The sequence below is a fragment of the Schistocerca cancellata genome, chromosome 1 (genome assembly GCF_023864275.1).
Source record: "Schistocerca cancellata isolate TAMUIC-IGC-003103 chromosome 1, iqSchCanc2.1, whole genome shotgun sequence".
NCBI classification, from domain to species: Eukaryota; Metazoa; Arthropoda; class Insecta; order Orthoptera; family Acrididae; genus Schistocerca; species Schistocerca cancellata.
The window spans coordinates 1,048,063,238-1,048,082,430 of record NC_064626.1 but is presented as its reverse complement, the minus strand read 5'-3'; the positions used below and the strand labels follow the sequence as shown (position 1 = coordinate 1,048,082,430).

General features: G+C 41.5%; 1 protein-coding gene across 2 annotated transcripts in view; it reads right to left on the bottom strand.

Annotated features, from left to right (window-relative positions):
* The window catches only part of LOC126090361 (traB domain-containing protein), a 125,244-nt gene that overhangs the window by 72,790 nt on the left and 33,261 nt on the right, over positions 1-19,193 (bottom strand). The window contains exons 1-3 of one of the 2 annotated variants that reach the window (XM_049906982.1): positions 8,655-8,790; positions 6,842-7,065; positions 6,591-6,705 (exon numbers count right to left, since the gene is read on the bottom strand). In XM_049906982.1, the coding sequence (XP_049762939.1) occupies positions 6,591-6,705; positions 6,842-7,065; positions 8,655-8,700 (385 nt within the window). In that variant the 5' untranslated portion in view covers positions 8,701-8,790. Of the gene's footprint in view, positions 1-6,590; positions 6,706-6,841; positions 7,066-8,654; positions 8,791-19,193 lie in introns of those variants that run through there. The other variant, XM_049906981.1, reaches the window with a different exon arrangement.

The following is a 19,193-nucleotide window of genomic DNA, read 5'->3' as shown; positions in this document are numbered from 1 at the left end:
CAGCATAGAGCGATATGCACCCCAATTGGTGTTGCTCAGGTGGCGGAGGGCATTGAGGTGCTGCCAGCACTTCTGCTTAAGCTAACAAAGGTGAGGAAGCCAAGTCAATCGAGTGTCAAAAACCAGTCCTAAGAATCAATAGTCTCCACTACAGTGAGGGGATCGTCATGAAGGTAATGTTCTGGGTCCGGATGAACGGTACAATGCAGACAGAAGTGCATGACACACAACTTTGCGGCTGAAAACAGGAGGCCGTGGGCTAGAGCCCATGACTGCAAATTGTGGGTGGCTCCCTGTAGGTGATGCTCAGCAACACCAGTACTCGAGCAGCAGTACAAAATGCAGAAGTCATCTGCATACAGAGAAGGTAAACAGAGGGCCCTACAGCTGCTGCTAGACCATTAATGGCCACTAAAAATAGAGAGACTCTCAATACAGAGCCCTGCGGGACTCCATTCTCCTGGATGTGGATGGAACTATGGGAGGCACCAACTTGGACACGGAAAATACGGAGCGACATTTATTTTGGATAAACATCGGGTGCAGGCCCCGAAGACCACACTCATACAATGTGGCAAGGATATGATGTTTGAATGGCAGACTCGAGGGACACAAGATTATCAATGGTAGAGTGACCCTGGCGGAAGCCACCATGACATGAAACCAGTAGGCCATGTGACTACAGTACCCAACCCAACCGACGACATATCATACGTTCCAGCAGCTTACAAAGAACGTTGGTGAGGCTGATGTGCCAATAGCTATCCACAACAAGTGGGTTTTTACTGGGTTTGAGTACCGGAATGATGGTGCTCTCCCACCATTGCGATGGAAAGACGCCATTGCACCAGATAGTGTTGAAGATGACGAGATGTCACTTGTAGTCAGGTGGGAGATACTTAATAATCCGGCTGTGGATCCAATCAGGCCCAGGAGCTGTATCGGGGCAATGTGCAAGGGCACTGAGGAGCTCCCACTCTGTAAGCGGGGTGTCATAGGATTCACTGTGGCATGTAGTGAACGAGAGGATGTTCCCTTCCAGCCTCAGTCTGAGAGTGCAAAAGGCTGGGGGTAATTGTCTGATGCAAAGGCTCAAGCAAAGTGCTTGGCAAACGCATTTGTATCGGTAGATAACACGCCATTTATGGTAACATCAGGAACACCTGTTGGGGTCTGGTACCTGAGAAGGCGTTTGATCTTTGCCCAGACTTGGGAAGGTGACGTATGGCACCCGATGGTTGAGACGTATCTCTCCCAGCACTCCTGCTTCCGTTGTTTGATAAGTTGGCGAATGCAGGCATGGAGCCGTTAAAGGCTATGATGTGCTCCAGGGAAGGGTGCCGCTTATGCCGCTGTAGAGCTCGCCGACACTCCTTAATTGCTACGGCGACTTCTGTCGACCACCAAGGGACTGTCTTTCGCCGGGGGCACCCTTAAGAATGAGGGATCATGTTTTCCGCCATATAAACGATCTCTGTAGTAACCTGCTCAACCACCACATTGATCTTACCATGTGCAGGAGATTCAATGGTGACAGCAGAGGTGAAAGTTTCCCATCCGCCTTGTTTAAAGCCCACCTGGGCAGGTACCTGTGGGCTTGACACCAGGGCAGTAACAGGAAGATGGGGAAGTGGTCACTACCACACAGGGAATCATGTGTTCTCCAGTGGATAGATGGAACAAGACCAGGACTGCAAACTGAGCCATCAATGGCCGAATATGTGCTATGTGCCACACTGAAATGTGTGGCAGCCCCAGTATTTAAAAGGCAGAGGTCGAGTTGTGACAGTAAATTTTTGACATCTCTGCCTCGGCCGGTAAGAACTGTACCACTTCACAAGGGGTTATGAGTGTTAACATCTCCCAAAAGTGGGAAAGGTCTAGGGTCTTGATCAATCAGTGCAGCCAATGCATTCAGCGGTAGTACACCATCGGGAGGAAGATGTACATCGCAGACAGTTATTTCCTGCATTGTCCTTGCCCTGACAGCCACAGCTTCAAGAGGGGTTTGAAGGGGCACATGTTTACTGCATACTGAGTTCAGGACATAGACACAAACTCCACCTAACACTCAATTATAGTTGCTACAGGTTCCTGTAGTATCCCTTATAGCCGTGGAGGACAGGGTTCCACATTGCCAAGAACCAGGTTTCCTGGAGGGCAATGCAAAAAGCAGGTGTGAAGCTTAATAGTTGCCGTAGCTCAGCCAGGTGGTGGAAAAAACTACAGCAATTGCACTGGAGGATGACGTTATCATGAGGGTGGGAAGACATGAGGCGTGCAAGGAAGCAGGTTATGCCTCAGGGTCACCTACTGCCTCCAACTGAGTATTTATAGCCATTTCTATGGTGGATGAGGCGTTAGTGAGATCCAGGTCCACAGGAGACACTAATATCTCTACTGCATCCTCAGATGCAGAATTGATAGGGAGTGGTGGTGTTGGGGCCAGCAGAGGGTCCTGTTTCTTAGCAGACTACTTCTTAGTTTGCTTGCTCTCTTGCTTCTCTTTAGGGGCTTGCTGGGAATATTTCTCTGAAGCAGCTTCATGCATGAAGCAAGACAGTGAAGCTCTTCATCCAGCAGCTTTTGGCTCCTTGAGCCAACTGGCAAGTGTCCACCATGGCATTAGTGGAGACCTTGGAAGAGAGGGCCCCAAGGGACCCTTCCCGCACAACAGGAGCCGGAGGAGGCTGTTGCTTCTCTGGTAGGGGGGAGGGAACAAATGTCCCCTGCATTTGGGGGGGTGGGGGGACTTTCTCCTGAAGTAGGTGCTTTGGGAGCACCGGAGGAAGATTTGCCCCCTACCACCAAGGGAGTGGATGTATTCTGGTGGCCCAGAGGGGCCACTATTCGTAGCATAGAGTGAGGAACCACTGGCACTTGGGACGGCGATGGTGATGTAGCTGAAGCATATGCCGACATCAACTGAATGGGGTGTAATCTTTCGAATTTACGTTTAGCCTCTGTGTAAGTCAACCAGTCCAGGGTCTTGTATTCCATAATTCTCCGCTCCTTTTGGAGAACTGGGCAGTTGGGCGAGCAAGGGGAGTGGTGTTCTCCACAGTTGATGCGAGTGGGAGGTGGCGCACATGCAGAATCTGGGTGCAGTGGACATCTGCAGTCTCTACATGTGGTGCTGGAAGTGCAGCGGGAAGATATGTGCCCGAACTTGCAGCGCTTAAAGCACCGCATTGGGGGAGGGATTATGGTTTAACGTCACAGCGGTAAACCATCACATTGACCTTTTCAGGCAATGAATACCCTCAAAGGCCAAGATGAAGGCACCAGTAGCAAACCTGTTGTCTTTATGTCCCCTGTAAATGCACCGGATGAAATGAACACCCCGTCGTTCTAAATTGGCACGGAGCTCATTGTCAGACTGCAAGAGGTCACTATGGAAAATAATCCCCTAGACCATGTTGAATCTTTTATGGGGAGTGATGGAAACAGGAATATCACCCAGCTTGTCACAGGCGAGTAACATTCGGGAGTGGGCTGGGGATGCTGTCTGAATCAAGAATGCGCTGTTTCGCATCTTGGACAACGCTGTCACTCCTCCAAACATATCCTCAAGGCATTCAACGAAAAACTGAAGCTTCGTCGGTAGAAAAGAGTCCAGGTCGGTTCTGCTACAGACTAAAAACTGAGGCGAATATGGCTCTCTCCATTCTGTAGCTCTACATTCCTCCCATGGCGTAGGGAGGGAGGGAAACGATTTAGGGTCATACCTATCAGCATTGTATTCTATCTTGTCCTTCTTAGAGGTTGCTGGTGCCATGCAGTCAACAGCAAGAGATGACAGTTTGCTACATTGTGGGTCATCCGCCCTGATGCCACCCTCTCCAACCAGGGGCTCTCCCCATGGATCCCACCCAGCGACAACAAAGGCCAACTGGCATGATGGCCATTGCCGGGAGTCCTGATGCCCCAGGAAGACAGGCAGTATGTGGGTGGTTTACAGCTCAGGCATCAGCAGTGCGATCCACGTGTTGTCATGGGGCTACCACCAAATGGGTACATGAAGGCCCCATCACAACAGACTGGCTACTGTGTTAGATATTGGGTGCAGAGAAATCCTATATTGTCATGGAGGCGAAAGAGGACAGGAGACAATGGATGATGACATACCCTGGGAAGTGTCCTCACCCAAATAGTTGAATCGCAGGTGGAGATGCAAAGCCGCGACAAGAGATTCAGGAGATTGAATCTAAGGGCAATAGTGCACCACGTAAGGCGTCCCTCCTCATATGGCTCGCACTTCTGTAGAATTTCAGAAGTGACAGGTCAAACCATAGAATGGGACCTGAACTCATAGGGCCAAAAAGTGTGAGACTCCTTTTAGTCGCCTCTTACGACAGTCAGGCATACCTCGGGCCTATTCTAACACCCGGACCCACAGGGGGGTTACAGAAGTGGTCAAAATATGTATGGTGAATTATTTAATCGACAAGAACTGGATTTCACAGGAACCACTGACAGCAGTCTGATATCACAATGTGATTTGTAGTCTGTTTCTGCAGAAGAGGGTTCTGGAAGTTAACATCACATTTTACATGATGATCTTACAGCCTCTCTTCTCTTCCTGCACTTTTCAACTGAAGTAATACTGATTGCACACTTTTACTTGGCCCTTAGTGGAGGATTCTGGGAGCAGAAGGTTGCTATCAGCTCGTAGTCCACTGGCTACTGAGACAAGCCCAGTTTACTTTTCCCAGAGCAGCCAGCTCATAGCTTAGAAAAGAAATGAACATGTAATGGACTGATGCATTGCAGAAGTGACGCAGAAGCTTGCTCATTTTTGTAAATAATATTAGCAATCACTATACACAACAATGCACACAGAACAACACTATGTTCACAATGGCTACTTATTGTAACGGCACACAACACTGTTACACAGCTATGGTTGGCATCGAGCGTAAATATATTGGAGCACCATGAATAGTGTCACCTTCCACCAATCAGAGGGGCCCAGTCAAAATGTGCAAGGAACTGCCTATTCATTAGAGGACCTGAAGATGATGAACTACTTATTTGCTGAAAAACTGTGTAGTTTCCACAACAGCATACAACAATATACCCGAGAGCCTTTCAAACAGTTATTACATGAGGAAACCCTATAACAGTGCCTTTTCTGGTTGTTGCAAAACAATTTGTTGGACTAAGTCATTTACCTTCTATCCAGCAACATTTTTTTCCTTCCTTCTTTGAAAGAAGACGGGTTGAACTATTTTAAAATTGTTTTAATCCCCTCCTTGTGAGTATTTATTACAGTCAATAATTTGTGTTTATAACCACATGACTTCACTAAACACTTCATGTCATTGTGTACATTAAAAACAATAGCATTTATATCTCGAAAAGGATAGTTGCTACTCACCATATAAGGGGGATGCTGAGTTGCAGATAGGCACAACAAAAAGACTGTCGGAAGTGAGCTTTCAGCCAACAAGGCCTTTGTTGAAAAGACACACACACACACACACACACACACACACACACACACACACATCTGACCACAATCTGTGGCAGCTGAAGCCAGAGTGCCTTCTGACTGACTGACTGCCAGAAGGCAGTTTGGCATCAGCTGGCTGCCTGTGTGTGTGTGTGTGTGTGTGTGTGTGTGTGTGTGTGTGTGTGTTTTGTTGTCTATTTTCAACATAGACCTTGTTGGCTGAAAGCTCACTTTTGACAGTCCTTTTGTTGTTTCTATAACTCCGACTCAGCATCTCCACTATGTGGTGAGTAGCAACTATCCGTTTCATAATACTGTTACATTCCATCCTGGATTTTCCACTGTTTAATTTAATATTAATATCTGTTACAGCTACATACAATTTAATTATGATGTTTGGACAAAGAAGAAAAACAATTTGAAGAAATTTTGTATAGTTGCATGTATTTACGCAAAGAAACAGGAAAAAGAAAAGAAAAGCAATATTACATTTGTCTTTAAGAACAATTACCTTCACTTTCAAAGATGGTACAGCAAGCAATTTAACAATCTCTAAAAGAAAAGAAAAGCAAAGCAATATTACATTTGTCTTTAAGAACAATTATCTTCACTTTCAAAGATGGTACAGCAAGCAATTTAACAATCTCTAGATGGTACAGCAGGCAATTTAACAATCTCAGTATAAGTAGAAGCAGAATTTGAATTGTGCCAACTTCATAAATATTTTAAGGCACAAAAACTACTTTTAAAGCACTGGGAAAGCTTTGCAAACATGTGAACACCCTTCCAGAACAGTGAGATACTGCCCCACTATTATTCACAATTGGAGGTGTGTACACACGTGTCAACTTTATACACTTTTAATACTGTAAATGCAGAAGATTCTGCACATCGGATACTTACTTTTATTTGTCAGTTACTTCTGTGCGTAAATGGTTGCAGATGGATTCTGGCATCACAATTACAGAGAATATTTAGATCACCACCCCCAGTTTTAAAGAAGAAAGGCGAAAAGCATTTAATCTAGGGTGAGTGTATTAATTTATGAAGGGAAAAAAAGAATAAGAGTAATTTTTGGAAAGTGTTTTCCACAGTAATAGTAAAGTCCTGCATACTGCGGAAAAGAATATCTTACCAAAATTTATATTTTTAGCTTCTTCTAAAATAGTCTTCTCATCCAACTGTAAAATATTGACACGTGCTCTACATAATTCCACTAGAACGATGTGGGGCTGCACAGCTCTTATTATCTACAGTATAAACAAATCCTTATTAGCCAAAAATTAAAACAAATTAACAGTGAAATGTGTAACTGTAACATATTCTGATAATTATGACAAGGACAGAAAAAAAGAAAGATTGAATTTCACAAAAGATGTAGTTTACCTTCGAGACATCTTCCTGACTTTCCACACTGAAGTGTGCAGTGCCAATCAGATATACTTTGGCGCCAGCAGGTGTTGTCAATAATGTTACTGTATCAGGCAGATTTTTGTCAATGGACGTGTCATATGCTGATAGAGATGTTGGAAGTATTGGTATTTTCTTAGTGTCCAAATCAGAATCATTGTCTTCTATATCTGATTCCAGTCCAGATGCTACACTCTCTTCTGCAAATGATTATCAAAAATTAGTTTGTCATCATTTTAAGGTAAGAAAGACAGCTGCAGTAGTCATATATAGTTGACAAAATTCGCCCGAGTACATTAGAGAGCCTGTAAAATAATCATCTGAGCAGCTTCAAAACAAAGATGGATGAAATCACTACCCTGCACCATTGGCTTGTACCTATCCTAAAAAAAACAAGAGCCCACTGTTCATGCAAATATGTTACTTCTTTTTGAGCTTATTACTGTCTCTCTTTGGTTTAAAATCTTATTGACAGAAAGTTAAACTTCAACACGTTAATCATCACTTACAACAATTACTTTTAATAAAATTCTTGGTGTTAATATAACAAAATAATTTCATGTAATTATAATGCTACATTTCTCTGCAACTCTCAAGACTATTATTCAACTGGCCAAACTCTACAAACCATTGAAATACCAACATTACCCTCATACTTCGTTTTGTAATCAATCTAACAAAATGAAAGTATATGATTTTTTGTCAAATTTGTGTACATAAAGACAAATGGTGGCAATACTCATAATGAAAACCAAAACACCATCCATTTTCTCTATTTATCATCACTGAAATACTTACCAAAGAATAGATAACATTTCCCACTCTCAGCTCATTCACTTTATGAATAATCAGAAACTGTATATAGATGGGAGCAGGTAATCTTATAGTTTTCTTTTACTTGGTGAACTGTGTGCTACAATCATTTTGGCTCTACAATGCATACTGAAATGATTCACTTCTGGGGAACGAGACTTACTGAATCAATGTGCTAGATTAGGGCACAAAAACAATTTCTGGCTTTCACAGCCATTCTATCTACCTCAGAACAGCTCGAAGGGCAACATAAAGTCTCACTCTGCTGCTGCTAACCCCTCCTCCTCCTCCTCCTCCACCCCCAACTTTCTTCCAAAATCCATGATTATGTTCCTTCGAATCATTTTGCAGAATAACAGATCGTCAGAGAAAGGCTTATGTACAGCTTAAGATCTGTTCCAGAAGAAACACATTCACTTTGTGGCAAAGTATCCACTGCAAATGACATAGTAATAGCATGTACTGGGCATGGATTGAAAATTGCTATTTCATGATGATTTACTGTTGCATCTAGGTCATCCCATGTATCAAATGCACTAAGATAAGTATTATATTCTTGACAAGTACAGTCAAATAACATGCTGTGTATTCCAAAGGCCAATCTGGTCTTGAAAGCAAACATACAAGAAGAAGTGCTACAAGGATATGTGGTAATGAATTCTTGCTATATGTTTGGACACATGGGGTACAGAGGAAGTTGATATGCAGCAGAAATAAAAATACTACACTATTCTTAAGCTGTTTCCAGTATACCTGAAACTATTTTTGGAAATGTTGGATATTCTTAAACAAAAGGTTGTGACAGAAATACACCAACTAACTGTACAGACAGCCTTTTTTATTTTTTGTTTAAAAAACAACTTCATTAATACATTACTTTCACACAGTTTTCTGAAATTTACAATAGACTTCTAATACCATACAGGGTGAAAACTACATTCAGTACATAAATTAATACTTTAATTACACTTTTTACCCTTGATATGAAATTTTGCTCTTCTCTTTTTAAGCACCAGTGGCATCTTTGCTGGATTAAAGAGAAAAGTGAGCTCGCCACTACATTCAGTAAAACGTATGCAGGCATCCCAGTTAAGCCATGGAAGCCTTACAACTTCTAAACAGCTTACATCTATCTCACAGCCATGAGCTTGTATTTCTGCGTTGTTTGCCTACACTCACTGAACTATTATGTTTGGAAGCTTCACCACAAGGTAATATTTAAACATTATGTAGATTAGGTCAAACTTTTACATACGAGAAAGAAAGGGAGAGAGGGGGGGGGGGGGGGGGGGGGAGGGAGAGAGAGAGAGAGAGAGAGAGAGAGAGAGAGAGAGAGTTCTAATTATGTTACTGGATTACTTCTGAATTGATACTGAATAACCTAGACAATATCTATTTCTTTTCAAGAGTATGAACCAAAAGTTTCTGTCATATCAGAATCCTTTCATTATCTTAGCCAGTGTCTTTCTAAGGCCGATGTAGGCCTATGTTCTTGACCAATCTCTCACTTTTCACTCCTTCGTAATATTGTTTTTCTTCAGTATTCTCTAATTATATAGAATTTTGCACGTCAAAACCTTATTCAAAAATTAATGAAAACATGCTGATTGCTACCACAAATTGGTTAATTGAAAAAAATTTAGGTGACATAGGTCCTAGGAAATTTCTGTACAGTTTAGATTAATCCTCACAATACAAAGGGTGGGGGGAGTACTTTAGGTACACATTTTGAAAATACTGAAATCTAATTAGTTTTTTATATTTTAAAACTCTTAAAAAATAATGTTTTTAATTACTTCTTTTACCAGAGAAGAGAAATTTTTCAGTTAAACTTAACACAAGAAGTGAAGTATTAGTAGTAGATGTCACTTTTTCCAGTGATGTCATATACAATATTTTCAGCTTTAGGGCTTTACTTACATGCTAATATTTCTTTAAAAAAGTATGCTGAGAGTTAAAATTAACAAAAATTAATGAAACTTGTATTTAAAATTTTTTGTGGTTGCCACAGAACAGTTCATAGTACATGTTACTGAAAGTACTGTGATACTACTGAGAGTGTGCTAAATGATATTTTTAGTTTTTGTGCCCTACTTTTGCATCTGTAACTCTTTGATACTTGAAAATTCAAATCTATAGGGTCCTTTCTGTTGACCTAGAATTGTGCAGTGTGGCAAGCAGCAAGGTTTCACAGTACAAGTACAGGAAAAAATCCAAAAATTCTTAATTTGTTATTAGATCACACAATACATATATTTTTTTGTCATTTTTTAGCTGCCTGTCTGGCTGTTCATCTTATAAGACTTCTTTTTCTTTCAAGTAGATTGGTGTATCAAGTTCAAATTTATGTCATGGTACTAAACTCTATGGCCCCTTGGCAGAGTAAAAAATTTAAGGTTATAAGTCAATGCAATCAAAAGATTCAGTCGTATATGTCACATATTTTGGCACTTGCAAACTCACTCATCAAAACCCATAAGGTACTTCTCACTGACACCGAATCATGAAATTCGGCTAGAAGCAATGTTACTCAGTACAAATAAAGTAAAAAAAATCTGATACTCATTAAATTGTTATTATATCAAATAAAAATATCTTTCTGCCATTTAAATTTTAGCAGTAACACTACACAAACAGATGTTTGGATATTGGTTTAAGCAGTTCTACGACTTACTGGAGCTATTTCATTTACTTAAGTTTGTGCCTTTTCCTGTAAGTCTTCAGGTTTAACAGAAGTTAATAGAGAGGCAGAATATTTTCTCCAGACAATTTATATGAAAGTGAAAGGCATAGAATATCAAAACTATGCAGCAGGAATAAATAATCTACATCTACATCTACATCTATACTCCACGAGCCACCTTACGGTGTGTGGCGGAGGGTACTTATTGTACCACTATCTGATCCCCCCTTCCCTGTTCCATTCACGAATTGTGCGTGGGAAGAACGACTGCTTGTAAGTCTCCGTATTTGCTCTAATTTCTCGGATCTTTTCGTTGTGATCATTACGCGAGATATATGTGGGCGGTAGTAATATGTTGCCCATCTCTTCCTGGAATGTGCTCTCTCGTAATTTCGATAATAAACCTCTCCGTATTGCGTAACGCCTTTCTTGAAGTGTCCGCCACTGGAGCTTGTTCAGCATCTCCGTAACGCTCTCGCGCTGACTAAATGTCCCCATGACGAATCGCGCTGCTTTTCGCTGGATCATGTCTATCTCTTCTATTAATCCAACCTGGTAAGGGTCCCATACTGATGAGCAATACTCAAGAATCGGACGAACAAGCGTTTTGTAAGCTACTTCTTTCGTTGATGAGTCACATTTTCTTAGAATTCTTCCTATGAATCTCAACCTGGCGCCTGCTTTTCCCACTATTTGTTTTATGTGATCATTCCACTTCAGATCGCTCCGGATAGTAACTCCTAAGTATTTTACGGTCGTTACCGCTTCCAATGATTTACCACCTATGGCATAATCGTACTGGAATGGATTTCTGCCCCTATGTATGCGCATTATATTACATTTATCTACGTTTAGGGAAAGCTGCCAGCTGTCGCACCATGCATTAATCCTCTGCAGGTCTTCCTGGAGTACGTACGAGTCTTCTGATGTTGCTACTTTCTTGTAGACAACCGTGTCATCTGCAAATAGCCTCACGGAGCTACCGATGTTGTCAACTAAGTCATTTATGTATATTGTAAACAATAAAGGTCCTATCACGCTTCCTTGCGGTACTCCCGAAATTACCTCTACATCTGCAGATTTTGAACCGTTAAGAATGACATGTTGTGTTCTTTCTTCTAGGAAATCCTGAATCCAATCACAAACCTGGTCCGATATTCCGTAAGCTCGTATTTTTTTCACTAAACGTAAGTGCGGAACCGTATCAAATGCCTTCCTGAAGTCCAGGAATACGGCATCAATCTGCTCGCCAGTGTCTACGGCACTGTGAATTTCTTGGGCAAATAGGGCGAGCTGAGTTTCACATGATCTCTGTTTGCGGAATCCATGTTGGTTATGATGAAGGAGATTTGTATTATCTAAGAACGTCATAATACGAGAACACAAAACATGTTCCATTATTCTACAACAGATTGACGTAAGCGAAATAGGCCTATAATTATTCGCATCTGATTTATGACCCTTCTTGAAAATGGGAACGACCTGCGCTTTCTTCCAGTCGCTAGGTACTTTACGTTCTTCCAGCGATCTACGATAAACTGCTGATAGAAAGGGGGCAAGTTCTTTAGCATAATCACTGTAGAATCTTACGGGTATCTCGTCTGGTCCGGATGCTTTTCCGCTACTAAGTGATAGCAGTTGTTTTTCAATTCCGATATCGTTTATTTCAATATTTTCCATTTTGGCGTCCGTGCGACGGCTGAAGTCAGGGACCGTGTTACGATTTTCCGCAGTGATTATGATGTACTACAAAATACGTCAGAACGATTCTCTAATTCTTCATCCTGCACTTCTTTTATTCTTGTTAGTCCATTCTATTATATGAAAATATACATCGTGTTGCAACATTTTAGCCTTCCTAATATGTAAACAAGTGTCTTGGTGCATTTTCAATAGATCCTTCATAGATCTGCAAATATAGTTACACATACTTTTTGTAAACAGCAACTTGACCAAGGGCTCCCTATTTCTGGACTGGCTGAAGATGTTACACTACAGGCTATATGTGTTTTGTGACAGTCAATATTGGCAATCTCAAAATCCACTACATATGTCTACAACAGCCATTATGAAGTTGCAGTCGTGTTATGCTGTGACAAAGCAGTAAGCATATGTGTAGGCCCAGTAATGTGTGAAAGAAGTGCAACTTGTTCTGTCTGTGCTTCCACTATCTCATCACTTGTCTATGTTTTGCATCTGACTGTCAGGATAACATAAACAAGAAGTAGTTCATTCCCAATTAACAATTACTTTGTTTCCAGGTATTCCCTCAAATCAGTCTCCAATATCAATATTTCAATTTTCTATTTTAGTTCAACACATTTCGGAGCTATAATTCAACTTTGAAGGATTGATCTGTTTCGAGAATCACAACTGCTTCAATTTATCATAATTTAAATCAGATTTTCCACATAACATGCTTCAAGTGAAAAAAAAATTCTCTGGTTAGATACTATGGAGGTACACACTTCTCATGACATATTTAGGAGAAATTATACAAAAGGTACAGTCAGTGATTTAACAACTCTCTGGGCTTTTTGTTAGTCAGTTTTTCTTTATGGTTGGACTGGCTCCTGCTGTTCAAGCAAACAGTAACATCCTTAATTAATAGTACTGGGGAATACAATAATACTCACAAGACAAGGGCTACCATAATATTATTGCTGCAGCAAAAACATAAAAATATTTTAAAAAAAATGACACTTTGTGCAACACCTAAAGACAAATATACAAGACAGACAGGTCAAGATAATCACAGAATTCATCTCAATATTCCGATACCATTTCGGAAAAAAGATTTTCACTGAGGCTGTTCTCCTCATATTGAAGCATGCTACTAAAGATAAAGGAACCAGTCTTTGTGCAAGTGAAGTCTACCTGTGATCAAACTTATCATGTGACTACAATAGCCCAAGAAAAAGTTCTGCATACAGTAAACTTGAGAATTTTTTAATTGTAGCAACATGGGCACAATCATTTATTCTACGAGACTATCAGATGAAAGGAATACATGAGGTGGGTAGAATTTGCATCAGTATAATGTCTTCTACACACTTATCTATGCCTAGCAGGTAGGATTAAAAATGTTACTATACTCCACCACAGTACACGATGCAAGGCTAATATGACACAATCAAAAGTCTGCTTCTACAAGGGGAAGTCATAAAATAAAGTCTCATCAAATTTAATATTTTGTTTGTCTGCAGGTACATTTTTTCCATCCTGGTACACACTGAAATTCCCATGCTAAGGTAGTGCAGCACACACTAGAGGAGGCAAAACATAGCACCACAGCCCATCTCCAGTTTATCAGTTGCCTGACCCATTCGGTTTTGCTCCTCTACCAGTGTACTGCAGAACTGGGGCACAGTGATTTCAATGTGTACCAAAACTACAGACAAATAACTACGAGGGCAGTTCAATAAGTAATGCAACACATTTTTTTTCTCGGCCAATTTTGGTTGAAAAAACCGGAAATTTCTTGTGGAATATTTTCAAACATTCCCACTTCGTCTCGTATAGTTTCATTGACTTCCGACAGGTGGCAGCACTGTACGGAGCTGTTAAAATGGTGTCTGTAATGGATGTGCGTTGCAAACAACGGGCAGTGATCGAGTTTCTTTTGGCGGAAAACCAGGGCATCTCAGATATTCATAGGCGCTTGCAGAATGTCTACGGTGATCTGGCAGTGGACAAAAGCACGGTGAGTCATTGGGCAAAGCGTGTGTCATCATCGCCGCAAGGTCAAGCAAGACTGACTGATCTCCTGCGTGCGGGCCGGCCATGCACAGCTGTGACTCCTGCAATGGCAGAGCGTGCGAACACACTCATTCGAGATGATCGACCGATCACCATCAAACAACTCAGTGCTCAACTTGACATCTCTGTTGGTAGTGCTGTCACAATTGTTCACCAGTTGGGATATTCAAAGGTTTGTTCCCGCTGGGTCCCTCGTTGTCTAACCGAACACCATAAAGAGCAAAGGAGAACCATCTGTGCGGAATTGCTTGCTCGTCATGTGGCTGAGGGTGACAATTTCTTGTCAAAGATTGTTACAGGCGATGAAACATGGGTTCATCACTTCGAACCTGAAATAAAACGGCAATCAATGGAGTGGCGCCACACCCACTCCCCTACCAAGAAAAAGTTTAAAGCCATACCCTCAGCCGATAAAGTCATGGTTACAGTCTTCTGGGACGTTGAAGGGGTTATTCTGTTGATGTCCTTCCCCATGGTCAAACGATCAACTCTGAAGTGTATTGTGCTACTCTTCAGAAATTGAAGAAACGACTTCAGCGTGTTCCTAGGCACAAAAATCTGAACGAACTTCTCCTTCTTCATGACAATGCAAGACCTCACACAAGTCTTCGCGCCCGAGAGGAGCTCACAAAACTTCAGTGGACTGTTCTTCCTCATGCACCCTACAGCCCCGATCTCGCAGCGTCGGATTTCCATATGTTTGGCCCAATGAAGGACGCAATCCATGGGAGCCACTACGCGGATGATGAAGAAGTTATAGATGCAGTACGACGTTGGCTCCGACATTGACCAGTGGAATGGTACCGTGCAGGCATACAGGCCCTCATTTCAAGGTGGCGTAAGGCCGTAGCATTGAATGGAGATTACGTTGAAAAATAGTGTTGTGTAGCTAAAAGATTGGGGAATGACCTGGTGTATTTCAATGCTGAATAAAACAACCCCTGTTTCAGAAAAAAAATGTGTTGCATTACTTATTGAACTGCCCTCGTACATTACATAACTTGAGATTTTTGTAAGGATGTAATTAAAGCTTTATGATTATCCCTTGTATGTGTTGAATGGTACTAAACTTTTAAGTGCCCACCACAGTACAAGAAGCTAAATAACAATTTCTTTCCAAAAGGTGATTTGTTTTCAACCATTATGTCACTGTCTATCTGCAGCCCCACGTCAGTCAGAGATGTTGGATCACTGGAAATAACTACAGTCAAGGATATAACACTCATTCTATGCAGGAGATGAGAGAGAGAAGTGAAGGCAACAAAATGAGATTTAACACCTCTTGCTGAAGAGGTCATTTGAAGTAGAGTACCTTCTTAAATGAAACTATCTACCTGCCCTGGCTTTGCACAGACTTGAGTGGCATAGCAGTAATAACGGACAATCTGTTTTACTCTTTGATTTTTGTAAGTATTCTTTGTATTGACTCATGTTGTGCAGTTGATTTGTGTTCAAGCTTTAGTTAATAAAAAGTTATTGCTTGACTACTACATTGTATTTCTTCAGCGGACAGAGATAAGCTGTAGTGACCAAAGTAGTGACTCCGACACAGCTCTACCCCAGCATGTCGAAGGCCACTGCAAGCCCCCGAGCTTCTTCTCCCGTAAGCTTACGTCGTCACAAGTGCTATGGAGTGCTTACAATAAGGAATTGCTGGCAATTTATGAAGCTGTCAGACATTTCCGGCCACAATTGGAAGCCAGGCCATTCACAGTTTTCACAGACCACAAGCCGATTACTTTCGCCTTCAGTAGGAACAAGGATGCCTGCTCACCACGACAATTTACACAACTTGAATTCATCGCTCAATTCATGACTGACCTGCAGCATATAAAAGGATCTGAGCACGTCATGGCAGATTTCCTGTCTCAGTTGGATTCAATCTCTCGGGATACTGACTACAAGGAGCTAGCTGCTGCGCAAGATACAGACCAATAACTCGTCGAATTCTGTTGCGACAACACATCTGGGTTATGTCTGCAGCAAAGACAACCTGCTGGTGAACGTCTGAGAGTTTCGGGCGATGTATCACAGGGAAAACCAAGACCTTTCGTACCTACGAAAATGCGATGGCAATTATTGGCAGCGTCCATGAGCTGGCTCATCCAGGAATAAAAACCAGCGTCAAACTGATGACGGACAGATTTGTGTGGCCCAACATGAACCATGGGCCTTCCCGTTAGTGGGGAGGCTTGCGTGCCTCAACGATACAGATAGCTGTACCATAGGTGCAACCACAATGGAGGGGTATCTGTTGAGAGGCCAGACAAACGTGTGGTTCCTGAAGAGGGGCAGCAACCTTTTCAATAGTTGCAGGGGCAACAGTCTGGATGATTGACTGATCTGGCCCTGTAACACTAACCAAAACGGCCTTGCTGTTCTGGTACTGCGAACGGCTGAAAGCAAGGGGAAACTACGGCCGTAATTTTTCCCGAGGGCATGCAGCTTTACTGTATGATTAAATGATGAAGGCGTCCTCTTGGGTAAAATATTCTGGAGGTAAAATAGTCCCCCATTAAGATATCCGAGCGGGGACTACTCAACAGGACGTCGTTATCAGGAGAAAGAAAACTGGCGTTCTACGGATCGGAGCGTGGAATGTCAGATCCCTTAATCGGGCAGGTAGGTTAGAAAATTTAAAATGGGAAATGGATAGGATAAAGTTAGATATAGTGGGAATTAGTGAAGTTCGGTGGCAGGAGGAACAAGACTTTTGGACAGGTGAATACAGGGTTATAAATACAAAATCAAAAAGGGGTAATGCAGGAGTAGGTTTAATAATGAATAAAAAAGTAGAGGAAACCGCCTGGTAGAATTTTGTGCAGAGCATAACTTAATCATAGCTAACACTTGGTTCAAGAATCATGAAAGAAGGTAGTATACATGGAAGAACCCTGGAGATACTAAAAGGTATCAGATAGATTATATAATGGTAAGACAGAGATTTAGGAACCAGGTTTTAAATTGTAAGACATTTCGAGGTGCAGATGTGGACTCTGACCACAATCTATTGGTTATGAACTGTAGATTAAAACTGAAGAAACTGCAAAAAGTTGGGAATTTAAGTAGATGGGATCTGGATAAACTGAAAGAACCAGAGGTTGTACAGAGTTTCAGGGAGACAACAAGGGAACAATTCACAGGAATGGGGGGAAGAAATGCAGTAGAAGAAGAATGGGTAGCTTTGAGGGATGAAATAGTGAAGGCAGCAGAGGGTCAAATAGGTAAAGAGACGAGGGCTAGTAGAAACCCTTGGGTAACAAAAGAAATATTGAATTTAATTGATGAAAGACAAAATATAAAAATGCAGTAAATGAATCAGGCAAAAAGGAATACAAACCTCTCAAAAATGAGATTGACAGGAAGTGCAAAATGGCTAAGCAGGGATGGCTAGAGGACAAATGTAAGGATGTAGAGGCGTACCGGTATCTCACTAGGGGGTAAGATAGATACTGTCTACAGGAAAATTAAAGAGACCTTTGGAGAAAAGAGAACTACTTGTATGAATATCAAGAGCTCAGATGGGAACCTAGTTCTAAGCAAAGAAGGGAAAGCAGAAAGGTGGAAGGAGTATATAGAGGGTCTATACAAGGGTGATGTACTTGAGGACAATATTATGGAAATGGAAGAGGATGTAGATGAAGATGAAATGGGAGATATGATACTGCATGAAGAGTTTGACAGAGCACTGAAAGACCCGAGTCGAAACAAGGCCCCTGGAGTAGACAACATTCCATTAGAACTACTGACAGCCTTGGGAGAGCCAGTCCTGACAAAACTCTACTGTCTGGTGAGCAAGATGTATGAGACAGGCGAAATATCGTCAGACTTCAAGAAGAATATAATAATACCAATCCCAAAGAAAGAAGGTGTTGACAGATGTGAAAATTACCGAACTATCAGTTTAATAAGTCACAACTGTAAAATACTAACGCGAATACTTTACAAACGAATGGAAAAACTGGTAGAAGCCGACCTCGGGGAAGATCAGTTTGGATTTCGTAGAAATGTTGGAACACGTGAGGCAATACTGACCCTACGACTTATCTTAGAAGATAGATTAAGGAAAGGCAAACCTATGTTTCTAACATTTGTAGACTTAGACAAAGCTTTTGAAAATGTTGTTTGGAATAATCTCTTTCAATTCTGAAGGTGGCACGGGTAAAATACAGGGAGCGAAAGGCTATTTACTATTTGTACAGAAACCAGATGGCAGTTATGAGTTGAGGGGTATGAAAGGGAAGCAGTGGTTGGGAAAGGAGTGAGACAGGGTTGTAGCCTATCCCCGATGTTATTCAATCTGTATATTGAGCAAGCAATAAAGGAAACAAAAGAAAAGTTCGGAGTAGGTATTAAAATCCATGGAGAAGAAATAAAAACTTTGAGGTTCGCCGATGACATTGTAATTCTGTCAGAGACAGCAAAGGACTTGGAAGAACAGTTGAATGGAATGGACAGTGTCTTGAAAGGAGGATATAAGATGAACATCAACAAAAGCAAAACGAGGATAATGGAATGTAGTCGAACTAAGTCGGGTGATGCTGAGGGAATTAGATTAGGAAATGAGACACTTAAAGTAGTAAAGGAGTTTTGCTATTTGGGGAGCAAAATAATTGATGATGGTCGAAGTAGAGAGGATATAAAATGTAGACTGGCAATGGCACGGAAAGCGTTTCTGAAGAAGAAAAATTTGTTAACATCGAGTATAGATTTAAATGTCAGGAAGTCTCTTCTTAAAGTATTTGTATGGAGTGTAGCCATGTATGGAAGTGAAACATGGACGATAAATAGTTTAGACAGAAGAGAATTGAAGCTTTCGAAATGTGGTGTTACAGAAGAATGATGATGATTAGATGGGTAGATCACATAACTAATGAGGAGGTATTGAATAGAATTGGGGAGAAGAGGAGCTTGTGGCACAACTTGATTAGAAGAAGGGATCGGTTGGTAGGACATGTTCTGAGACATCGAGGGATCACCAGTTTAGTATTGGAGGGCAGTGTGGAGGGTAAAAATCGTAGAGGGAGACCAAGAGATGAATACACTACGCAGATTCAGAAGGATGTAGGCCGC